Source organism: Mus caroli, unplaced genomic scaffold (assembly GCF_978045245.1).
Source record: "Mus caroli unplaced genomic scaffold, Mus_caroli_1 scaffold_2, whole genome shotgun sequence".
Lineage (NCBI taxonomy): Eukaryota > Metazoa > Chordata > Mammalia > Rodentia > Muridae > Mus > Mus caroli.
The window spans coordinates 21,044,651-21,064,564 of NW_028227257.1; the positions used below are offsets into that span (position 1 = coordinate 21,044,651).

General features: G+C 48.1%; 1 protein-coding gene across 2 annotated transcripts in view; it reads right to left on the reverse strand.

Annotated features, from left to right (window-relative positions):
• Arhgap40 (Rho GTPase activating protein 40) overlaps positions 1 to 19,914 on the reverse strand; it is a 39,377-nt gene that overhangs the window by 15,875 nt on the left and 3,588 nt on the right. Inside the window, exons 1-6 of one of the 2 annotated variants that reach the window (XM_085832662.1) lie at positions 17,119 to 17,173; positions 9,176 to 9,372; positions 4,869 to 5,086; positions 4,282 to 4,357; positions 3,773 to 3,924; positions 1,505 to 1,670 (exon numbers count right to left, since the gene is read on the reverse strand). In XM_085832662.1, the coding sequence (XP_085688788.1) occupies positions 1,505 to 1,670; positions 3,773 to 3,924; positions 4,282 to 4,357; positions 4,869 to 5,086; positions 9,176 to 9,269 (706 nt within the window). In that variant the 5' untranslated portion in view covers positions 9,270 to 9,372; positions 17,119 to 17,173. Of the gene's footprint in view, positions 1 to 1,504; positions 1,671 to 3,772; positions 3,925 to 4,281; positions 4,358 to 4,868; positions 5,087 to 9,175; positions 9,373 to 17,118; positions 17,174 to 19,914 lie in introns of those variants that run through there. The other variant, XM_021156780.3, reaches the window with a different exon arrangement.

Here is a 19,914-nt window from a genome sequence, read left to right on the forward strand (position 1 = left end):
CACACTCGCACACACACACACTCACATACATACACACACATATACACATTCACATAATACACATACTCATATATATACACATATACACACGTACACACACACATATACACACTCGCACACACACATACATACATACACATACATATACACATTCACATAATACACACACTCATATATACACACATATACACACGTACACACACTCACATACATACACGCATTCACATATACACACTCACACATACACACTCACATATACACACACTCACACATTCACACTCATACACACATAATACACACTTGCACACTCACATATATACACACACCCTCATATACACATTTACACACACTCATACACACATACACACACTCACATATACACACACTTACACATTCACACACATACACACTCACATACATACACACACTTGCACACACACTCATATACAAACATACACACATACATACACACATTAACATATACATGTACTTGCACACACTCACATACATACACACACTCATATACACACTCACACAAACACTTATACATATACACACATTCATACATATACATACTCACAAATACACATACTCACACACACTTACACATTCACACTCATACACACACATACACATTCACATATACACACTCACACACTCAGAAAGAATCTCGAGGGGCAGAAAAGGGTCTAAAAATTGGCTGTTTGGGAGAAAAGATAGTAATTAGGAAAGGACAAAATATCACATTTTCTCTCATATGTGGAAGGAGAACTATTGTTCCAAGTTCAACACTCCTCCTGTACATCTTCTCTGCTGTATGAGCCTGTGCTGTGTCCCCACTGGGGACACTCTTTGTGCACCTCCACGCTTTGTGTGGGGCCTGGCCATGTGAATAGTGGAGCTCGCTGGCACAGTCACCTACACAATGCAGACAGAGGCTTTGGATGTGTTCGGTGGGTGTGCTTGCTCTCTGTGTTTCTGCTCTTGCCAGGAGAATCTGCTCCAGATGGCCTGGTGGTCCAGAGAGGAGGAGGAGAGCTAGACTGACCCACAGCTAAAGCCACCCCTGAGCTAGACCAATCAAGCAGCCTCCTGCTCACCCATGCGACGAGAATGCCTAAGCCACAGTGGGTGTTGGGGGCTACTCATTATGGAACACTACTGTAGGAAAGTGCAGGATGTAGGACCAGGAAAATGGAAAATTTCCACAATTTATCGTATTAAGAGGAAAAAATATATTCACACATACATAAGGTGTGTGTGTGTAGAGAGAGGGGGGCAAGAGAGAGAGAGAGAGAGAGAGAGAGAGAGAGAGAGAGAGAGAGAGAGAGGAAAGTGAACGCTGCTTGTATCTGCCTTGTAGTTTCCATGGTGCATTTACTCAAATAGGAATGGGGTAAAAGTGCTTAGTGGTGGGGCAGGCAACCCGAGTTCTCAGGGCAAAGGGTGGGTACAGAAGGTTGCAGGTTTGAAGGGCAGCCAGGCTTCTGGCACACGTGCTCACCTGGGCCTTTCCACTTCCCGCCTTTGCATCTCTTCAGGTCCAGGCCCAGGATGTCATAGAGCGCTGTCAGCTCTATCAGGGCCAAGGGAGGGATCTTCTTCATGTCCCTCGAAGACAAGTCTCCTATCCTGGTCACACCCAGTCTGCCTTTGGGAATTCTGAACCTCTAGGGTAGGTGGTAAAGACAGCCAATCAGGAGGTGTGTGGGATGCTGTGGTAGGGGTCACCGGTCCCTGGGCATTTAAGTGAGAGAAGCACAGAGCGGGTGAGACCCCAATGGGGGACCACAGCGCACTCAATTCTGAACTCCTGCCTCAGAAGGCCTTTGTGGGCAACACTGTCAGGCTCAAAACTAAAGCAAGCTACAATTCAAGAAAGGGCCTGGAAGAGCGAGACCACCCACGGGCCTCTTATCACGTGTCTATTCTTGTCTCTTATTCCTTTCACACATGCTTCTGCTACTGTTCCACCCCTCGGCCTGGGCAGTCATTGCTCTTCTTCCTGCCTATGAGCCTGGTAGAGAATGAAAAGACGAAGGCTGCTCAGCTGCTCCACCTAGAGCCTACTTTGGAGCTCTGCAGGCAGCTTTCAGCATTGTGGTGGCCAGCAAGAGGGACAGGTCTTCTGGCTCTTCCTGACAGGCTTGATCAGATCACACCCTCCAGTGTCCCATGAGAGCACCCACAGGAGATGGGTAATTTTTGGCATGTATGCATGTATGGTATACATGCACATGTGTGGATGTAGGTACACACATGCATGTGGAGGCCAGAAGTTGAATCAGGTGTCTTACTCAATCAGTATGTATGTATGTATGTATGTATGTATGTATGTATGTATGTATGTATGTGTATGTACATATTACATATGTATTACGTATGTATTACATATGTATTGTGTACGTATGTATGTATGTATGTATATATTGGATACAGGATCTTACTATATAGACCAGGCTGGCTTTTAACTCACAGAGATCTGCATGTCTCCCCCACCTGAGGGCTAGGATTCAAGATGTGAAGCACCACGCCTGTATCAATCACTCGTCATTTTATTTATTGAGGCAAATTTTATTCCAAAGCTGTATTTTATAATTATAGCCAGGCTATAGCACACAAGCCATGGGATCCTACGTCATAGATTCAAATGTTGACTTGCACTTTATTGCCAGCACTCTGGAGGCAGAGGCACTCAGTACTCTGAGTTCGAGGCCAGCCTTGTCTACAAGCAGAGTCTAGGCCAGCCATGGCTATGTAATAAGATCCTGTCTTTAAAGTGTGTGTGTGTGTGTGTGTGTGTGTAGGTCACCACAGGCGGGAGGCAACCCCCCCCCCCCCCGCTAAGTGGCAGAGAGTAGTGGTCAGTGGGTCGACTTGGGCCTGGCAGCTCTAGAGCCCAGGTTTTTGCTTCTGTGCCAGCCAGCCCATCATTTCCTATCTCTAAACTCACCTCCCTTTTGTATGCCAAAACCGAGGGTATAAATGGTACACCTCATCTCCCAGGGAACCTGAGACTACAAGCATGTGTGCAGGAAGCCTAGGGGCTGACACCTCCAGGAGGTGGCCCTCTGTAAATAATCCCACGGTTATTCAAGCACATCATATTGTGGTCAGTGAAAACCTCCCTTGGTAACTGCAGGTCCTTTGAAGACTGTGTCCCATGAAAGAAGCCAGAATACTGCTGACTGTCTGTGGGAGGGACTGCTTTCAAAAAGGGTATGGAGGTGGGGCTGTGCTTCAGGGAGTGGAGGCTTCTAGACCTGCCTGGAACCTCCCACAGCTACAAACGTCACATTTTATCACTGTGTACATTACTGAGTTAAATTTCAGGTTTTTTATTAGTAGAAGGTATTTAATATTTATTTGTTTATAGCCTGCGTAAGTGTGCTTATGCTTGTATGCACATGTGAGTTCTCATGTGGTGTATGTTCTCGTGTGTCTCTCTCTGTGTGTAGGCATACATGTGCCATCACAACATGGTAATAGTCAGAGGACAACTTGGAGTAATCTATTCTATCCCTCTACCATGTGGGACCCAGAGACTGAACTCAGATTGCAGGCTTGGCCACAAATACCTCTGTCCACTGAACCATTCAACTGACCCCATTCCTGGTCCCTGACACCCAAAAGCTGCCAAGATAATAGCTGCAGGAGGAATCAAGTGAATGAATGATTCAATAACTTCCCAGCTAGGTGCCTAGCATCCTGGCAGCTGTGAGGAGCTGAAGGATGGGGTTAGTGCTCAAAGATCTAGGGCCAGCATCCTCACCGGCAGGGGTCCCTTGCCCCAGGCAGTGGTGCCTCCTGGGGATGGCCAGGTCCTCTGTAGAAGCACTGCAGCTTGTTCAGAGTAAGCAGAGTCCATGTTGAAGACTTCCTCCATCCCAGCCAGCTCCTGTGGACCCCCAGGCTCTGCTGATCCTATCGGATGAAAGCAGAGAGACAGGTCTGACTAGGAAGCAAGTTCTTAGGTTAAGGACTCAGGCTCACTGTCCAGGAAGTGACCTTCTAGCTTCGGCCCATTGCCCAGGAAGCGAGTTCTTATCTGAGGCCAACAAAAGTGTTCACCTATCTACAGATTTTCTAGACTGAGGCCCGTGGGCCTGAAGGCAGTGGTCCATTTAGGGAACATTTTGTCCCTTTGGAGTTTCTTCCTGCTACCCCTGTGCAGGGAGGGAGAGGAACCAGAGGAAGGTGCAGAGGTGAGCATTCTCTCCCTTCACGGAGAGGCTGGAGCAGCCTGGATTCCCAGGGCCCTGAAGAGTGAAGCCCACTTACTCAGGGGAGATGCGGAGTCCCCAGAGTTGATCTTGGTCCATTTCATTCCTGAGACTCCATTCTCTGGAGCCAGTTCCTATACAAATCACAGAAACACCCAATTAGTCCTGGGGGGAGATAATATACAGACCCTGGGAGATAAGAACCTCTCACAGGAAGAGCAGCTGAAGCCCAGGGGGGCTATGTTACTCAGCCAAGATCCCACAGAAGCAAGGAGATGGGAAGATACACTGGGGGCGGGGATGACTGTCTAGCCTCGAGCCCATCATGGTAATCACGGGGTTGTGTCCTTCCTATGGATTCCAGAAAGAAGATGCCCACAGCGTGTCAGACTTCAGTGACAGCAGAACGTGCGAATCACAACTCAAAGCATTAAGTTTGTATTGGCAATGACTTTGACAGAACCTAAGCTTTCAGATGCATCCAGGGACACGGTGGTGGTGACAAGCGCATACGCACTTGGGCAGCATGGCACACAAACACCCCCACCCAGCATGGGAATATGACACACTGGCATGCAGAGAAGCACGTGAGAGTCGAAGTGACATCACGGAAACCCCAGAAAGATAGTGCCTAATGTCCCTTACCCTTGACGTGAAGACCCCAAAGATATCCCTGACGTCTCTGACGGGCGCCTTCTGTCGTCTTCGGGCTGAGCGGGCATAGATGTCTAGCCGGCGGCACACAGCAGCCACCTGGGTCTGTGTCAGTGTAGACAGGAGTCCCTGATGATCACCATCCAAGCCCAGACCACCAGCAAGACCCGACAGGCCTGTGTCCTGTAGCCACTGGGATTCAGTGTCTCCTTTGGGCGGCAGAAGGAGGGCATCAGATCAACACATAGAACTCCACATGCGACTTAACCATGCTCGCTAATGTAAGCCTCGCATAGAGCCATGTGTTCATGCGGACATGAAGGGACTCTGCAGTGCTCACATCGAGGCACATGATTCTCCCCAGATGAGAACTGGGGGTGCTTACAACATTGGCCAGCATCCAGATTTAAACTCCTATGAACAAACTCTTAGAGACAGCAAGCCAGGAAGGGCCCTGTGCACTCAGGTTTCTGGAATATTGGCATGAAATTACTTCCACTCCCAGTGCTGGCAAAGACACCAACCACAGCATCCTGGAGGTCCAGCCATGCACAGCATGGACTCTCTCTGTTCAGGACCTTTCTATGCTGGAATAGTGCCCTTGGTTGGGTTTCATGCCAGGATCCTATAGCAAAACCATGCTGAGACCACAGCTTCTGGTCCTGCCTGCTGGGACTTTGCTGCAGGAACTCGGGCCAGGGGCTAGGATGCTGCACGTAGACCACCGGCCCCGGCTACCCTGACTTGGTGCTCTTCAGACCACCCTGGGGAGACACTGCCTTGTTGTGAGAGAAACAGCCAAGCATTCACCAAGGAAGCTGTGCAGACTGCTAGAGGGCTAGCGGGGATACAGGTAGCTGTATTTCATGTATTGAACAGGTTATTCCAGAAGGAGCTGATGGTTTCAAAAATAACCAAGCAAGGGCCTGGGGAAGTGGCTCGGTGGTTAAGAGCACTGGCTGCTTTCCCAGAGGACCCCAGTTTGGTTCTCAGCACCCACATGGTCTTTAACTCCAATTCCAGGGGATCTGATGCCCCCTTCTGGCTTTTGTAGGTACCACATGCACATGTTGCACAGATAGACATGTAGGTAAAGTGCCCATACACAGAGAAATAAGTAAATCTTTAAATACTTTAAGTTTCTGCACGATATCCTAGCATAGCACTAAGAAAGGCAATTAATACACTCATATAATGTTCATTTGTATCTAATTATTTACTAAATATTTTCCCTCAGTTACCAACTATACTTTTAACTTTTTCATTGTTTTTGTTTTCAAGCTTGAGGACAATTTTATTAGAGTTTTAAAAAAAAAGACCCAGGACAAGCAAGCCATAAGCCTCAGCAGCTGTTCGGGGAGAGAGAGAGAGAGAGAGAGAGAGACTGTTTGAGTTAAGCTGGCATGGAGGGTTATCCTTAAGAGGACCAGCAGGCACATGGTCGGTAGAGTTTAGGAGAAAGGAAGGTGTGCACAGACAGCACAGACTCCCAGAGGAGCATGCCTAGACTCTGGGCAGCATCCAGAAGAAAGAGACAGAAACAAAGAAAACAGGAAAATTAAGCTTTTTTGAGTCCTGACTCAAAGGCAAGCAGACCCAGCAGAGCTTTGGAGTCGAAGACTGGAACTGTGAGAGGAGAATTCTGTGTGCTTGTGAGAAACTCCCAGATAACAAGGCAAGAGTCTTATGGTCTCAGTTCCTTCAAAACAGAGAGTTTGTGCTTCCCTGCCTCTCCCAGGTATAGTGGATAGGAGTGAGTTCACTTCAGGTTATTCATTGCAGCTGGTTATTAGTATTTGTTTATATGCTTCTACAGAAAAACACGTCACATGCCACATGCAGCTTGTCCTTGTGATTGTACACTTTCCTCGTGTGAGTCTTTTTAACCCTCAGAGTATAAATTGCCTGATGCTCTGAGTAAAGCTGGCGACTGCACGAGGCTTTACTCTGCCTTACTTGGGGGCTCCCTTCTCCCAGGTCCACCTACCAAGAGCAGTAAACAGTAGGAGGGACTACCTTAAAGCGCTGTAAGGGGACAATATGAATGCAAGGGGAGTGCTTGCCATCACCTGCCATACAGAGAAGTTAAGAGGGAAATGGACCTCAGAATAGCCCAGCAGGAGGAGGGACAGGAAAGCGCATCCGGTGGCTCTGAGCAGAGCAGAATGATATGCATGTACAAAACCTGCATAATGAAACCCGGCATTCCTGGGCTGGTTAGATGGCTCAGTGGGTAAGAGCACTGACTGCTCTTCCAGAGGTCCTGAGTTCAAACCCCAGCAACCACATGGTGGCTCACAACCATATGTAATGAGATCTGATGCCCTCTTCTGGTGTGTCTGAAGACAGCTACAGTATATTCAAAATAATTAATACAAATATGTTATATCTATATTATCAATATCTTATATATAATAATTAACGTAAATGTAAAATAATTAGATAATTCTTTTAAAGAAAGAAACCCCTCATTCCTACACTAACTAAAGTAGAACGATGATAATGAACTACACACTCTCTAGCCCTAACCCTAACCCCATCTGTCCCGAGCCTACTCAAGTTCTGTGTTTTATTTTGTTGTCTGAAGACACTCCAGCCTTTCAGCCTTCCGACTCCAGTCCATGTTGGGTTTTCTATATACTTGCTGGCTATAGTAAGGCAGGCAAGCCCATCTCCTGTATGCCCCTCCTTCCTCACCAGAGATTTGCATTTCTTAGAGCCCCTGCACCAGAAATCAGCATCAGCCTGTAAAGACCTGAAAATCTCAAATGCCCAATTTGACCAACCAAGGCCGGCAAGGCCGAAGCATAGGCCAAGGCAGAGAGTTTCATGTGGGCAGCACTATCTCGCTCTCTTTACTCCCTCACTTGCCAAACAAGGAAGGATGGGGCATTGGGAATGTGGCCAGTTGTTCCAGATTCCAGCATGCAGACTGAAGTGGGAGGGGCTGGTGACGCCCTGGCCTCGTGGAAAGTGGATGATGGCTGTGTATGAGCAACTGTTACGGTAATGTCGAGGCATGAGAATTGCTACAGCAATGAATAACATCGGCCGGAAGTCCACAGGTTGTCAGTGTACTGTAGGATAGAGGGAAGCTAGGAAGACCTTTCTGAGTTAAGCAACTGGCTAAGCACAGATCATCTTGTAAGGTGCCTCAACAAAGAGTATTCTAAAAAGAGGAGGCATTGAGGACGAAGGCAGGGGTATGCTTTCATGGTCAGAAACGGCAAGGAGGCCTTGGGGGAGAAGAACATGGTAGAGTGACAGACTAGAGGATGAGACAGGGACAGGCCCAGGCCAGTTCTGGAAAGGCTTGTGAGCTAGGGGAAAAGACATCCCACCAAAAGATGGAATCTGAGTCTCCTCCCTTAAACGATGGGTGCACATAGGATGATAGAAAACACAGAGCAATGGTGGCTGTCTTTCACGGCTGTCTGGGAGCATTCTCTTCCTCAGGCTTTACTCTTTTTTTTTTTAAGATTTATTTATTTATTATACATAAGCACACTGTAGCTGTCTTCAGACACTCCAGAAGAGGGCGCCAGATCTCGTTACGGATGGTTGTGAGCCACCATGTGGTTGCTGGGATTTGAACTCTGGACCTTCGGAAGAGCAGTCGGGTGCTCTTACCCACTGAGCCATCTCACCAGCCCAGGCTTTACTCTTTAAGCCCAGATGTTTAAGTCATGTTGTGAGGAGGCCTGGACCACACACAGAGGCCATGTGGAGGCGGTCTAGACCCAGGCCACAAGTGTGGATGTGAATCTAGTCCCAGGCATGTGAGTAAGAAGTCCTTTGAGATGAATGAGCCAGATGACCTTGGGCTCATCACTGAAGGAGATCCAGCTGAGAGCCCGGTCATCCCCAGAACAGTGAGACATGTTAACAATGGCTTTTGATGCGGTTACAGGGACACACGGCTGCTGGTACCCTGAGAGACACAGGGAGTTAAGAGTGTTGTTTAGAGTGCTTAGAATCTATAGAATGTCAGATCCTCATAGACTGTGGGTTCTCCATTGTATCCCAGTGTCTAAACACTTGGCCTGGCAGACAAGAGATATTCGATAGATACTTCCTGACTTAGTTCACCAAGTGGGAGACAAACTGATGGGCCTAATAGGATAATCCTTTTTGACAGTGGCAGAGAAAACAGAATGCAGGGAGCTCAATGGAGAGATTACTGCAACAGTCCAAGCAGAGTAGAGTTCCTCTGTGCTCTAGCGCATGTGTGGGCCCTGACGCGTGCTTCCCTTGGAATAAGGCCTGAACATGCAGCTTGCAGGCCCAACTAGCCTCACCTTCTAGGAGCTGGCTTCTGCCTTCACCACAGTCCTCCTTCTTCACTTCGGCCCTCTGTTGGATCTGTTCCACTTCCATCCAGAAGCCATCCATGGACAAACTCTCTGCCCAGGACAGCCGGGAGTGGGAGCAGTCAGCAGGGCGTGGCTTCTGAGGATGCTGTTGCAGATTTGTGGGGCCTGTAGAGAGGCCAGGGCTGTGCAGGTAAAAGGAGGGGGTGGTCAGGGCAGCTCAACTCTTGCTGTGCCAGGCCTAGGTCTGTCCTGAAGCTAGTTCAGCCCCAGATACTAGACACTGGCTCTCAGCAAATTGACCTGTGACATTTTTAAAATCCTCCATCACAAGCAATGCTGCTAATGCCAAAGACAACTAAAGGGCCAGAGTGCTCCCTTAGCATGGCCAACAGTCCTTGTTTTCTGTGACGGTCCGTCTCAACTGTCAACTTGATAAGACCTAGAATCATCCAAGAGACTGGCCTCTGCAGCCACAAGAGATGGGGGGGGGGGAGGGGGGAATAGGGGTCCTAGTCCCAGACTGTCATGACCCAGACTGTGAAGTTTGGGAACTCCTGCATCCCACCCTTGACCCTCCTTGTCCTTCTACACAATGAATTTGTACTTTGTGCAGTCAGGTAACTCCAGAATGACACAGCATTAGGTTCTGGTCCCAGTAAATGACAGCCTAGGATGACCAATAAGCTAGGGTTGATGTCTCTCTGCTCCCATCAGAGCCAGGGACTTTGGAGACCTTGGTGCTAAAGCACCCCAAATACTTACCCTGACACCCACCAGCTGTCGGACCTTTAACTGGCCCTATCAGGTGAGAAAGAGAGGCAATATCCCCAGGTTCCTCAAATAGGAAGTGAGTATATCTAGAAATTTCTATAACTGTTTGAGCTTATAACTGTATTGATACCAGGCAAGATCCCTCTATGTCTCTGGTCCCTCTAATGAAAACAATAAATGTCTTCAAGCTTTGAACTGTCCAAATTAAAAACAAAACAAAAAACTCTAAATGCTCAATTAAAAAAAAATTCATGAAGACCCTGCTTTGTAAAGGCAGAAGAGCTCTGGCCACACAGGAAGAGGATGGGAGATCAGGTCACCAGTGCTGGGTCTGTAACCCTGGCACTCAGAAGGCAGAGAAGTGGGTCCCCAGGAGCAAACTGGCTAACTAGACTAGCCAAGTTAGCAAATTCTGGACTCAAGTGAAAGATCCTGCCTCCTTTACAAGGTAGAGAGCAACCAAGACAGACACCCAGTGTGTCAACCTCTGACCTCCACACACACACAGAGTGCAAAGACACATCCTCACACAGATAAAAACAAACAAACAAAGGCACATGCTATAAAATGGCAAAGGTCAAAAGTAGAAGGAAGGTTGGCTGGGATGAGGCTCAGTTATAGAGTGCTTGCTTGACATGTAAAAGGCTGTAGGTTCAATCCCCAGCACAGAACACACACACACAGAGAGAAAATGAGCACAGGCTGGGCAAAGTTGGGTGAGTGTTAACAAAGACAACGATCCCACTACTACTTTCAGATGAGGATGCCTTCTGGGAAGGGGGATCACATTCAGAAAGAACTTACGATGGGGACTCTCATGCCTGTGTCTGCACGGGAACCTAGCAAAATCCAAACCCAGAAACCACCCATGTGAACACACACCCATAGAAACCCGTGAACCTGCTGACACAGCTGACCTTTTTTTTTTTTTTTTTTTTCCCAAGACAGGGTTTCTCTGTATAGCCCTGGCTGTCCTGGAACTCACTCTGTAGACCAGGCTGGCCTCGAACTCAGAAATTCGCCTGCCTCTGCCTCCCGAGTGCTGGGATTAAAGGCGTGCGCCACCACAGCCGACCACTTGTCTAGTCGTTTCCCACTGAGTACCGGGTGCTGCAGACAAGGCGTTTAAACAACTGCAACTCACCTTCCTATATTATGGAGGTGAGATCCGGGACCCAAGGTCAGCTCCATGGGTGTATGACCGTACACCCCACCCAGGGAGAGTGTGCATAGGGAATTTTTATTCCTGGCTTCATGTTCTGCTGACATCATTCTGGGATTTGATTTGATTTTAGCCATTGTCTCATGTAGCACAAGTTGGTTTCAAATTTACTACATATTGTAGTAGAGAATGACCCTGAACTTCTGGAGTTACAGGTGTGCACTACGTCATCCAGCTTTCTGTGGTGCTGAGGATCAAACCCAGGACCCTGCGCAGGCTGGATGAGCCCCAGTGGAGCGTCCCCTCCAGCTCCACCATCTTGGAATTTCAATCATTCTTGCATAAAGACCTCCACACTCTTGTTTTTATACATGGCTTGTCCTACCTGTACCTCAGCCCAGGCTCCTGCTGTGCCTCGTCCATCACTGAACTCTGGAGCTGTAAACCGGTCCACCCCTAAAGGCACTCAAGTGTGGCAAAGGGTGAGTGTTTCGGGGCCAGAAGGAAGAGTCCAGGGCTGGCCATTTTCTCCCAGCAGAAATTTCCTAACTGGAGATCAATTGCCAGTTAAAGATAAAATTGGCTGCTGGGCTAGTTGCGCTTTTCCAGATGGCCAGAGCCAGTTCCTCCCGGGAGTCTGTTTGCATCTCCTGCTGGCACACAGCTCTGCTCTTAGCTGCCTCCAGTAGCACTGAAAAACACAATCATTCTTGTGTTTTCCTGACACTTGGGAAAGTGGAACGACTAAGTCCAAACAAGGGCCAGCCTCCGTGCCACCTTTCGCTAGCTAAGCGGAGACAGAACAGTCATCCCATGGTGAATTTTCTGGAGAGGTCAGAGAGGGCAAGCGAAAGCATGGGAAGAAACCTACGGTTTCGGAGGTCACACTATGCTGTGTGGCCATGAGTCTCCTTTTAGCAAGAAGATGCATGTTTAGCCCGAACACAGAATTTGCTTGAAGCTTCCCAACAAGCCTTGGTTTGATGCCAGCGCCTTGTGGCTGCACGGAGTACACAGGCATGCGAAGCATGGCTGCTTCTGGCGCCCATGCCTGGTTTAAACGTTACTGCGCATGCGCATGCGCACACACCCAACAGCAGACCCAGCCAAATTTCGAGTTGATATATCAGTCCCATGTAGGGGACACAATCTTCCCCAATGTACAGACAAGCAAATACTTCCAAGAGAGGGAAGGGGAGCCACTTAGACTTATCCAGTAAGCAAGGGACAGAGCCAGAACCTAATAGCAGGTTTCAGGCTCAAAAACTCTTGATGTACACACATATGTGCTGTGTACATGATCGTGTGTGGATGTGTGGTGTGGAGTTCTGCCTCGCTCAGTTTCCACCTTATCATTATTTATTATTATTCTTTGGGCTTTTTGTGACAGGGTAGCCCTGTGCATCCGAACTCAGAGATCTGCCTGCCTCTGACTCCTGAGTCCTGGATTAAAGGTGTATACCACCATGCTGAGAGTCTACCTTACTGTTTGAAACAGGGTCATCCACTGAGCCTGAAGCTCACTGATCCAGCTAGGTTGGTTGGTCACTGAGCCCCAGGGATCCACCTGGCTCTGTCTGTCCATTACAGATACAGGTTGAACTGGTGCTGGGTGCTGGGGACTGAACGCAGGGTCTCCTTTTGTGGCAAGTACATTACCTCTGAGATATCCCCTGGCTCTTAATAGCTGTATTAGATGGTTTAGGGACCCTGGGTGTTGATGAGGGGATCTGAGTGTGTTGGCTGCCCCACAGCAAAGCTGTTCCTCTGAGTTTCCTGTGGCCCCTTCTTTTTCTCCAATGGACCAGGGGTGGGCAGGGGGCCCTAGAAGTTTTTGGTGATGGTCCAACTTTACTCTATGTGATGGTGGCTTTGTCTTTCACTCTCTGGCCTGGCTTTTGTAACTGTAAAATGCAGTCATGAAAATACAGGTATTGTGTGCTGCAATCTTACCAGCTGACAGGGGCAAAGGCCTCCGCTGATGAGCAGGGCAGAGCTTCAGAAACACGCAAAAAGAGCCCATGGGAGGGAGGGAGAAACTCCTCAGAGGCCAAGGTCATCATGACCCAGGGACCAAGAATGTGGCACAACCCGGTGAGCAGGACCTGATAGAGGTGTGGCCAGGCTCCTTGCCAGAAGCCACCAAGGCTGGAGCAGGGCAGGTGGTGGCAGCCTGGCACATCGGGAATGAGAGCCAGGATGCTGCAGGAACAGTCACAGCAGCAGCGCCATTGTCCTTGCCATAAATGTTAGAGGACATTGACATAAGAAACAGGGTCTTGTCACTAACGTAGCTGGTGTTGCTATAGTGGCAGCTGACCCTAACACAGGCCCCCACACCCAGTGAATTAACATTAGCATTTGCCTGTGCGAGGCTCTGCTCTGAAACCCACAGTGTGGTCCCCGACCTGGCACTGGCAAGTTGCTTGTCTGTAATGAGGGCCAACCCTTGCATGAGGACTGTTTAACAGCACCTCTGGCCTCTGTCCAACTGGACACTGAGAGCATCCCTCTGTTGGGACAACCAGATTGTATCAAACGTTGCCCAGGGAACAATCACACGGCATTGTGAATGGAGACACTTCTCATTCACCCAGGTCAATTCAATCAGTCTGTACTACTTTCCGTTGTTATTATCCCATCTTGCAGATGAGAAAGCAGAAGTGCAGAACAGGAGGGTAGTTCATCCCAGGTTTCCTGCCAAGCCATGGCAGCCCAGGCATTCTGACCCCTTAGATTCTATATTCTCCAGCACTAGGCAAGTCCCCTGTGCACCTTTCCTGCTAGGTGCGGCTTCTCTTTCATTGGCTGGATTCAGCACCTGAATGGAGAGGGACTGACACCCTCCTGCAGTGCCCATTTTGGCTCTATCATCTGAAATCCCTGTCCCTGTCACACCAGGCACAGGGTCACTGGTCTGTTTGGGAGCCTCCTCCTGTCTCATAATTGCTGTTATGCAATGCTAAGTTGGGGTGTGATGGACTGAGATAGGTCCCAGCGGGGCATGCTGAGAGTGCAACAGGCTGTCACAGCCTTTGGCTTTGGGGCAAGCTCAGTAGAGCCTAGGTTAGATTAGCTGACACTTGAACAAGAACAAACAGTTGTAGATTTTAGAAACGACTGGTGGTTGAGTTCAGGATCCTTTGTTATGCGGCAGTAGCTGACTGATACAGTATTCTTCTGAGCAACCAAACAACTCTGCCAAGAGGGGCAGGAGCCTGCATATTCCACTCATATACATTCCTAGATGCCACACACATGCCACCAGCAGTGTGTCCACGTCATGTGTTCCCATTTCCAACACTAATGAGTGACTCAAGTTTAAAGAAGGGCAAGAACCAGGCCTCTGAGAGCAGAAACATAGCCACCGATAGTGATCTCAGGACACAGCCATGTGCCCATGTCTGGGGCAGGGAACCTTGGGTACATACCCTTCCATGAGCATGTACACAGACGCGCACTGTCAGGACTCAACCTAGAACCACGGTATGAATGGCATACCTGTGGAGGCACATCCTTATTACACAATGCATGGTACACAAGCTGAACCTTATTGCACCACGCACAACCTGCACATCGGAAATGCTCTACTGCTGTCCGTGAGGCCGGGTGCATTGTGGGGAGGGCGGGGGGAATGAGAGGTTGGTTATAAAGGCTGCAAAGGTTCGAGTATCACCTGCCAGCCTCCTCAAAACCCTCTAAGGCAGTAAGCAGCTTTCCTCTTTTTTTTTTTTTTCTTTTTTCTTTCTGAGACAGGGTTTCTCTGTGTAGCACTGGCTGTCCTGGAACTCACTCTGTAGACCAGACTGGCCTCAAACTCAGAAATCCACCTGCCTCTGCTTCCCAAGTGCTGGAATTAAAGGCTTGTGCCATCACTGCCCAGTGCAGCTTTCCTTTTAAGACAACAACAAAAAAAAACAAAAAACAAAAAAAACAAAAAAACAAAAGGTGACTCAGCCAGTGTACTCATTCTTTGAATTATAATGGTGCTCACTGGGCTGAGGATGTAGCTCGAGCAGAATGCTTGCCTAGCCTGTACAAGGCCCTGGCACACATGCACGAATGCACACACATGCATGCACACACACACACACATGCAACACATATACATGCAACACATACATGCAACACACTCATGCACACTCATGCATGAATGCACAGACATATGTATACACATGCATACACACACACAGCATTCATCTATCTCTGCCTATGTCTTCTATTCTTTCACACTGTAGGCCAGATAGACCCTTCTGTTCTTAAATTGCTCTTGTCGGATACCTTGTCACAAGGGAAAGGGGAGCTACCGTGGCGTGGAAGTGTGTTCAGGACACCTAGAGTACAGGAACCCGTTGCCCAACTGTAACTCTGGGAGCTCTCAGTGCACACGGAAGCTGCCAGATGAGCAAGTAGCACTACAGTAGATGTTATTATAAATGAAAGCTAGGTGCCAGATTCGGAAGATGCTCTGATTGAAATGTAAAATGACTACCCATTAAAATTTCATATTGGTTACATGCTGAAATATTCTGGGAATACCTGGTGAAAGATGTACCCTTAGCCACATTAAGCAGGCCCGCACCCCAAATCTCACCAAAGTCTTCCCTGATATATTGTCTTAATGGCCCAACCAACCCATGTGGCCCTGGGAGTTATGGCTGTCTTTGGGGAAAGGAGGTTAGGGAGAACTTTTAAAACCTCTGAGAAGAACTGGAGATGGCCTGTGGGTAGCGTGCTTGCAGCACAAGTATAAGAACCTGAGCTTGGGTTCCCAGAACCCAGGAAAAGCCCTGCATGGTGCACACATCTGGAACCCCAGCATTGGATCAGGGGACATGGAGAGACAGAGCCCAGGACTTGCTGACCAGAGAAGCCAGCCAGACGGCTAGCTCGTGGTAGAACCCAAGAGAGGAAGACACCTGGCGTTAACTTCCGGTCCTCACACGTGAGCACATCTGTGCAATCACTCCTAGACACACGAGTGCACACAGGAAACACACACACATGCAAACACCACACACACACACACACACACACACACACACACACACACACACACATGGGTTTTTTCTGTTTGTTTGTTTGTTGTTTAAGAAAAAAAAAAATCTCCATGATTTGTAGGTTTTTCTCTCCAGACAGTGACATGCTTGTCGATGACCAACACTGATGGTTTGGGTGGCTCTTAAGTCTTACCGGGGCCACCCTTGTTTCCAAAACACCTTCTCTACAAAGCAGCCAGAAACCAATATCAAGGTGAGAAAGGCACAGGTTGCTTGCCCTAGACTGGCCTGTGACCCTTACCTTGCCGCAAAGGCCTTCATTGTAGGAGTCTTGTATTTCACCATTTCCCTGAGATATTCAAGGGCTTAAGAGACAGACTGTCAGGGCTGGGAGGTGGCTCAAGGGATAAAGTGCAACTTGAGGACCTGAGTTTGGAGTACCAGCGCCTACCAAAAAACCAGGTGCAGTACTGTGTGTCTATAATCCCGGCACTGAGGGCGGGTGGGGGGTGGGAGGATCCCAGAGGCTCATGGGCTCAGTTAAAATGGTGAGCTCCATCTAGTGAAAGGCACTATGCTGAAAACATAAGGCAGAGAGCAATACAAGAAGAAAGAAAGCCCAAGTGAAACTCTAGCTCTACACCCAGATGCACAGTCAGGCATACACCTTACACACATACACATGTGCACACACACACACACACACACACACACACACACAAACATACACACACGCATACACCACACACACACATGCATATACCCCCCCCAGAAAGAGGCATACTCATACACAGATATACACACGCACATATATACACATGCACACACCACACACAGAGGCATACACATGAGCACACACATATACCACACCCACACAGTAAACAGGTAAATGTAATTAAAAGCTAGATGAGAGTACCTTATCTAATTTAGAAAGAGTTTCCAGAAATCAAGAATAAAATGTCAATAGACTAGGAAAGGTGACATATTCTACTTACTTTGGACATGAGGCATCGGTGCTCTCTTTGAAAGGATGCAGAGCCCACAATGATCAGGAAAATGTACCTTCAAACCAGTGAAATATTTCACCCATCAGAATGACAAGCAGCCAAGGAAGCCCTCATACCTGCCCCGAGTGTGAGTCATGACATAAACATTCCAGTCTCACGCTCCTCAAGTGGCTGCTGAGGAGTTGGTGGAGTCACGGATGCCTGAAGAAGGGTTTGTAAACAGGGTCCACACTGCAGGCAAGATGAAAATCCCATGGCAGTGACGGACAGCACCCGGGGCACTAGGCTTGGGCCTTGGTGCTTCTGCCCAGCTGTGTCCCGCAGTGGAGGTCCCCGAGGATGTTCGTGTGGGTGACAACCACTCTCAGCGTGGCACAGATTTGAGCACCAAAGGACAGGCTTGCAGAAAAGGGGGCTTTCGTAAGGAGGGTGTGGATTCAGAACTCTAAATCAAACTAACGCTGCAGGAAGCCAAAGTTCTGAGGTTGAGTCACATCCCTCAGAGGCCCACAGCTGGCATGTGCTGAAGGCGCTGAGATGCAGGCTGAACCTTGTCACTTCCACTGTGCACGTGTGATTCATTCCGATCTTGTGTCTGCAGACGTATCTGGAGATCAGTTGACCCTGACCTTGGTGGCAGAGACCTGAGCTGAAGAATGAGCTGAGGATGTTAAGGGTGATTTGGCTCATGAGCAACTTGGGTGTCGCCAGCCAGGGTTCCTAGCTATTACTGATGGAGAGAATCTGACAGTTGCTCTAGGAACTAAATGGGTCTTCCTGGCTCCAGCTTGGGAACTCTGCCAGGGGCTGGGTATGAGAAAAGCTGCTCAAGCTATGGACATTGATCTTAGAAAGGTAAATGATGGGGCTGGAGATGCAGCTCGGTTGGTAGAAGGCCTGCCTAGAGGGTACTGTCAGATCCTGAACACCACATAAATGGTGTATTGCTGTGCACACCTGTAATTCCAGTGCTCTGAGGCAGGAGGATTACAATCCAAGGTTATCTTCACCTACAGTCTGAATTTAGGCCAGACTGGATGGCATGAGACACTGTCTCAAAAGACATAAATAAATAAATAAATAAATAAATAAATACATACATACATACATACATACATACATACATACACACATACACACACACACACACACACACACACTACAAGAACTTTACTTGGATTCAATTAACAAAAACCATCAAGAATGAGCCAGGTTGTGGCACATGCCTTTGATCCAAGTATTCTAGAGGCAGAGACAAGCAGATAGACCTCTGAGTTCAAAACTAGGTCTACAGAGTGAGTTCCAGGATACCCACAGCTACATAGTAAGATCTTGTCTTTAAGAGAGAGAGAGAATACCAAGAAACAAGGCCAGGGAGATGGTACAGAGGGTAGAGGAGCTTGCTGTGCAAGCCTCATGACCTGAGTTTGATTCCCGGGACCCATGGGAAAGGGGGAAAAACAGAACCAACTCGTCAGTTTCTCTTTCAGCCCCCATTTGCTGTGGTAAATAGCGTGTGGCCTTAGAAAAACAAACAAACAGATCAAAAATGCCCCTAACTTAAACTCAAGTTTAAAACCAAGGATGCCACGAGCATAAGGAATCAAGTTCATGACCTCTGAGATGGCCAGGGACACAGCTTGCCTGGAGACCCCCGGAGGACATATTTCGACGTTCTCAAAGTTTACGTCGCTAGGTCAGTGATCCCTGCAGAGGGCGTTTGTCCCAGGGACAAATCTCCAGAGATGCAGCATGAGAGAAGCACCCCAAAACACAAGAGCCAGGAAAAGGCCACTAAACAAGGCACAAGATGAGCAGCCAGGCAGCCGTGGAGAGGCAACATCAACCTGTCTCCAGTGGCTGCCATCAGGTGGGAAAGGTTGTTCTTCGGTTACATGCAGTTAGAACATGAAAGGATCATATAAATGTCTTAGTTCTGTAACGAAGAGCTTCCTGCCATGATGATAAAACCTCTGAGGCCAGGCATGGTGGCGCATGCCTTTAATCCCAGCACTTGGGAGGCAAGGCAGGCGGATTTCTGAGTTCAAGGCCAGCCTGGTCTACAGAGTGAGTTCCAGGACAGCCAGGGCTACTCAGAGAAACCCTGTCTCAAAAACAAAAAACCAAAAACAACAACAACAACAACCCCAAACAAACAAACAAACAAACAAAACTTCTGGCAAAAGTGACTTAAGGATGGAAGTCTTTCCTTTAGCTCAGAATGGGAGCCCATGATGGTAGGGAATCAAGAAGGCACACTCTTGGTTACATTGTATTTGTGGCCAGGAAATGGAGTGATGGATATTTGAGCTCAGCTTGAGTCTTTTTTTTTAATTATTATTTTTCTATCTATCTATCATCTATCTATCTATCTATCTATCTATCTATCTATCTATCTATCTATCTATCTATCTATTTTAAGACAGGGTCTCACTATGTAACACTGACTAACCTGGAACTCTCTATGGAGACCAGACTAGCCTTGAACTCACAGAGATCTCCCTGCCTCTGCACCAGAGTGCTGGGGTTGAAGCATATGTGCCCAAGACAGTTTCTTCTTGATGTTGTCCAGAGAATAATGCCTGCCTCCCCTTTAGGGTAGGTCTTCACCCCTAATCAAGACGGTCCCTCAGAGGAATGTAATCTAAACAATCCCTCATAGTTGTGATGGGGCGTGTCTCCTAGTAAAATCCTGTCAAGGTGATAACATGCACCATCACATAGACATTTTAGATAGATATACATATATGTTACATATATGTATATTTACAAAGCATAATATCC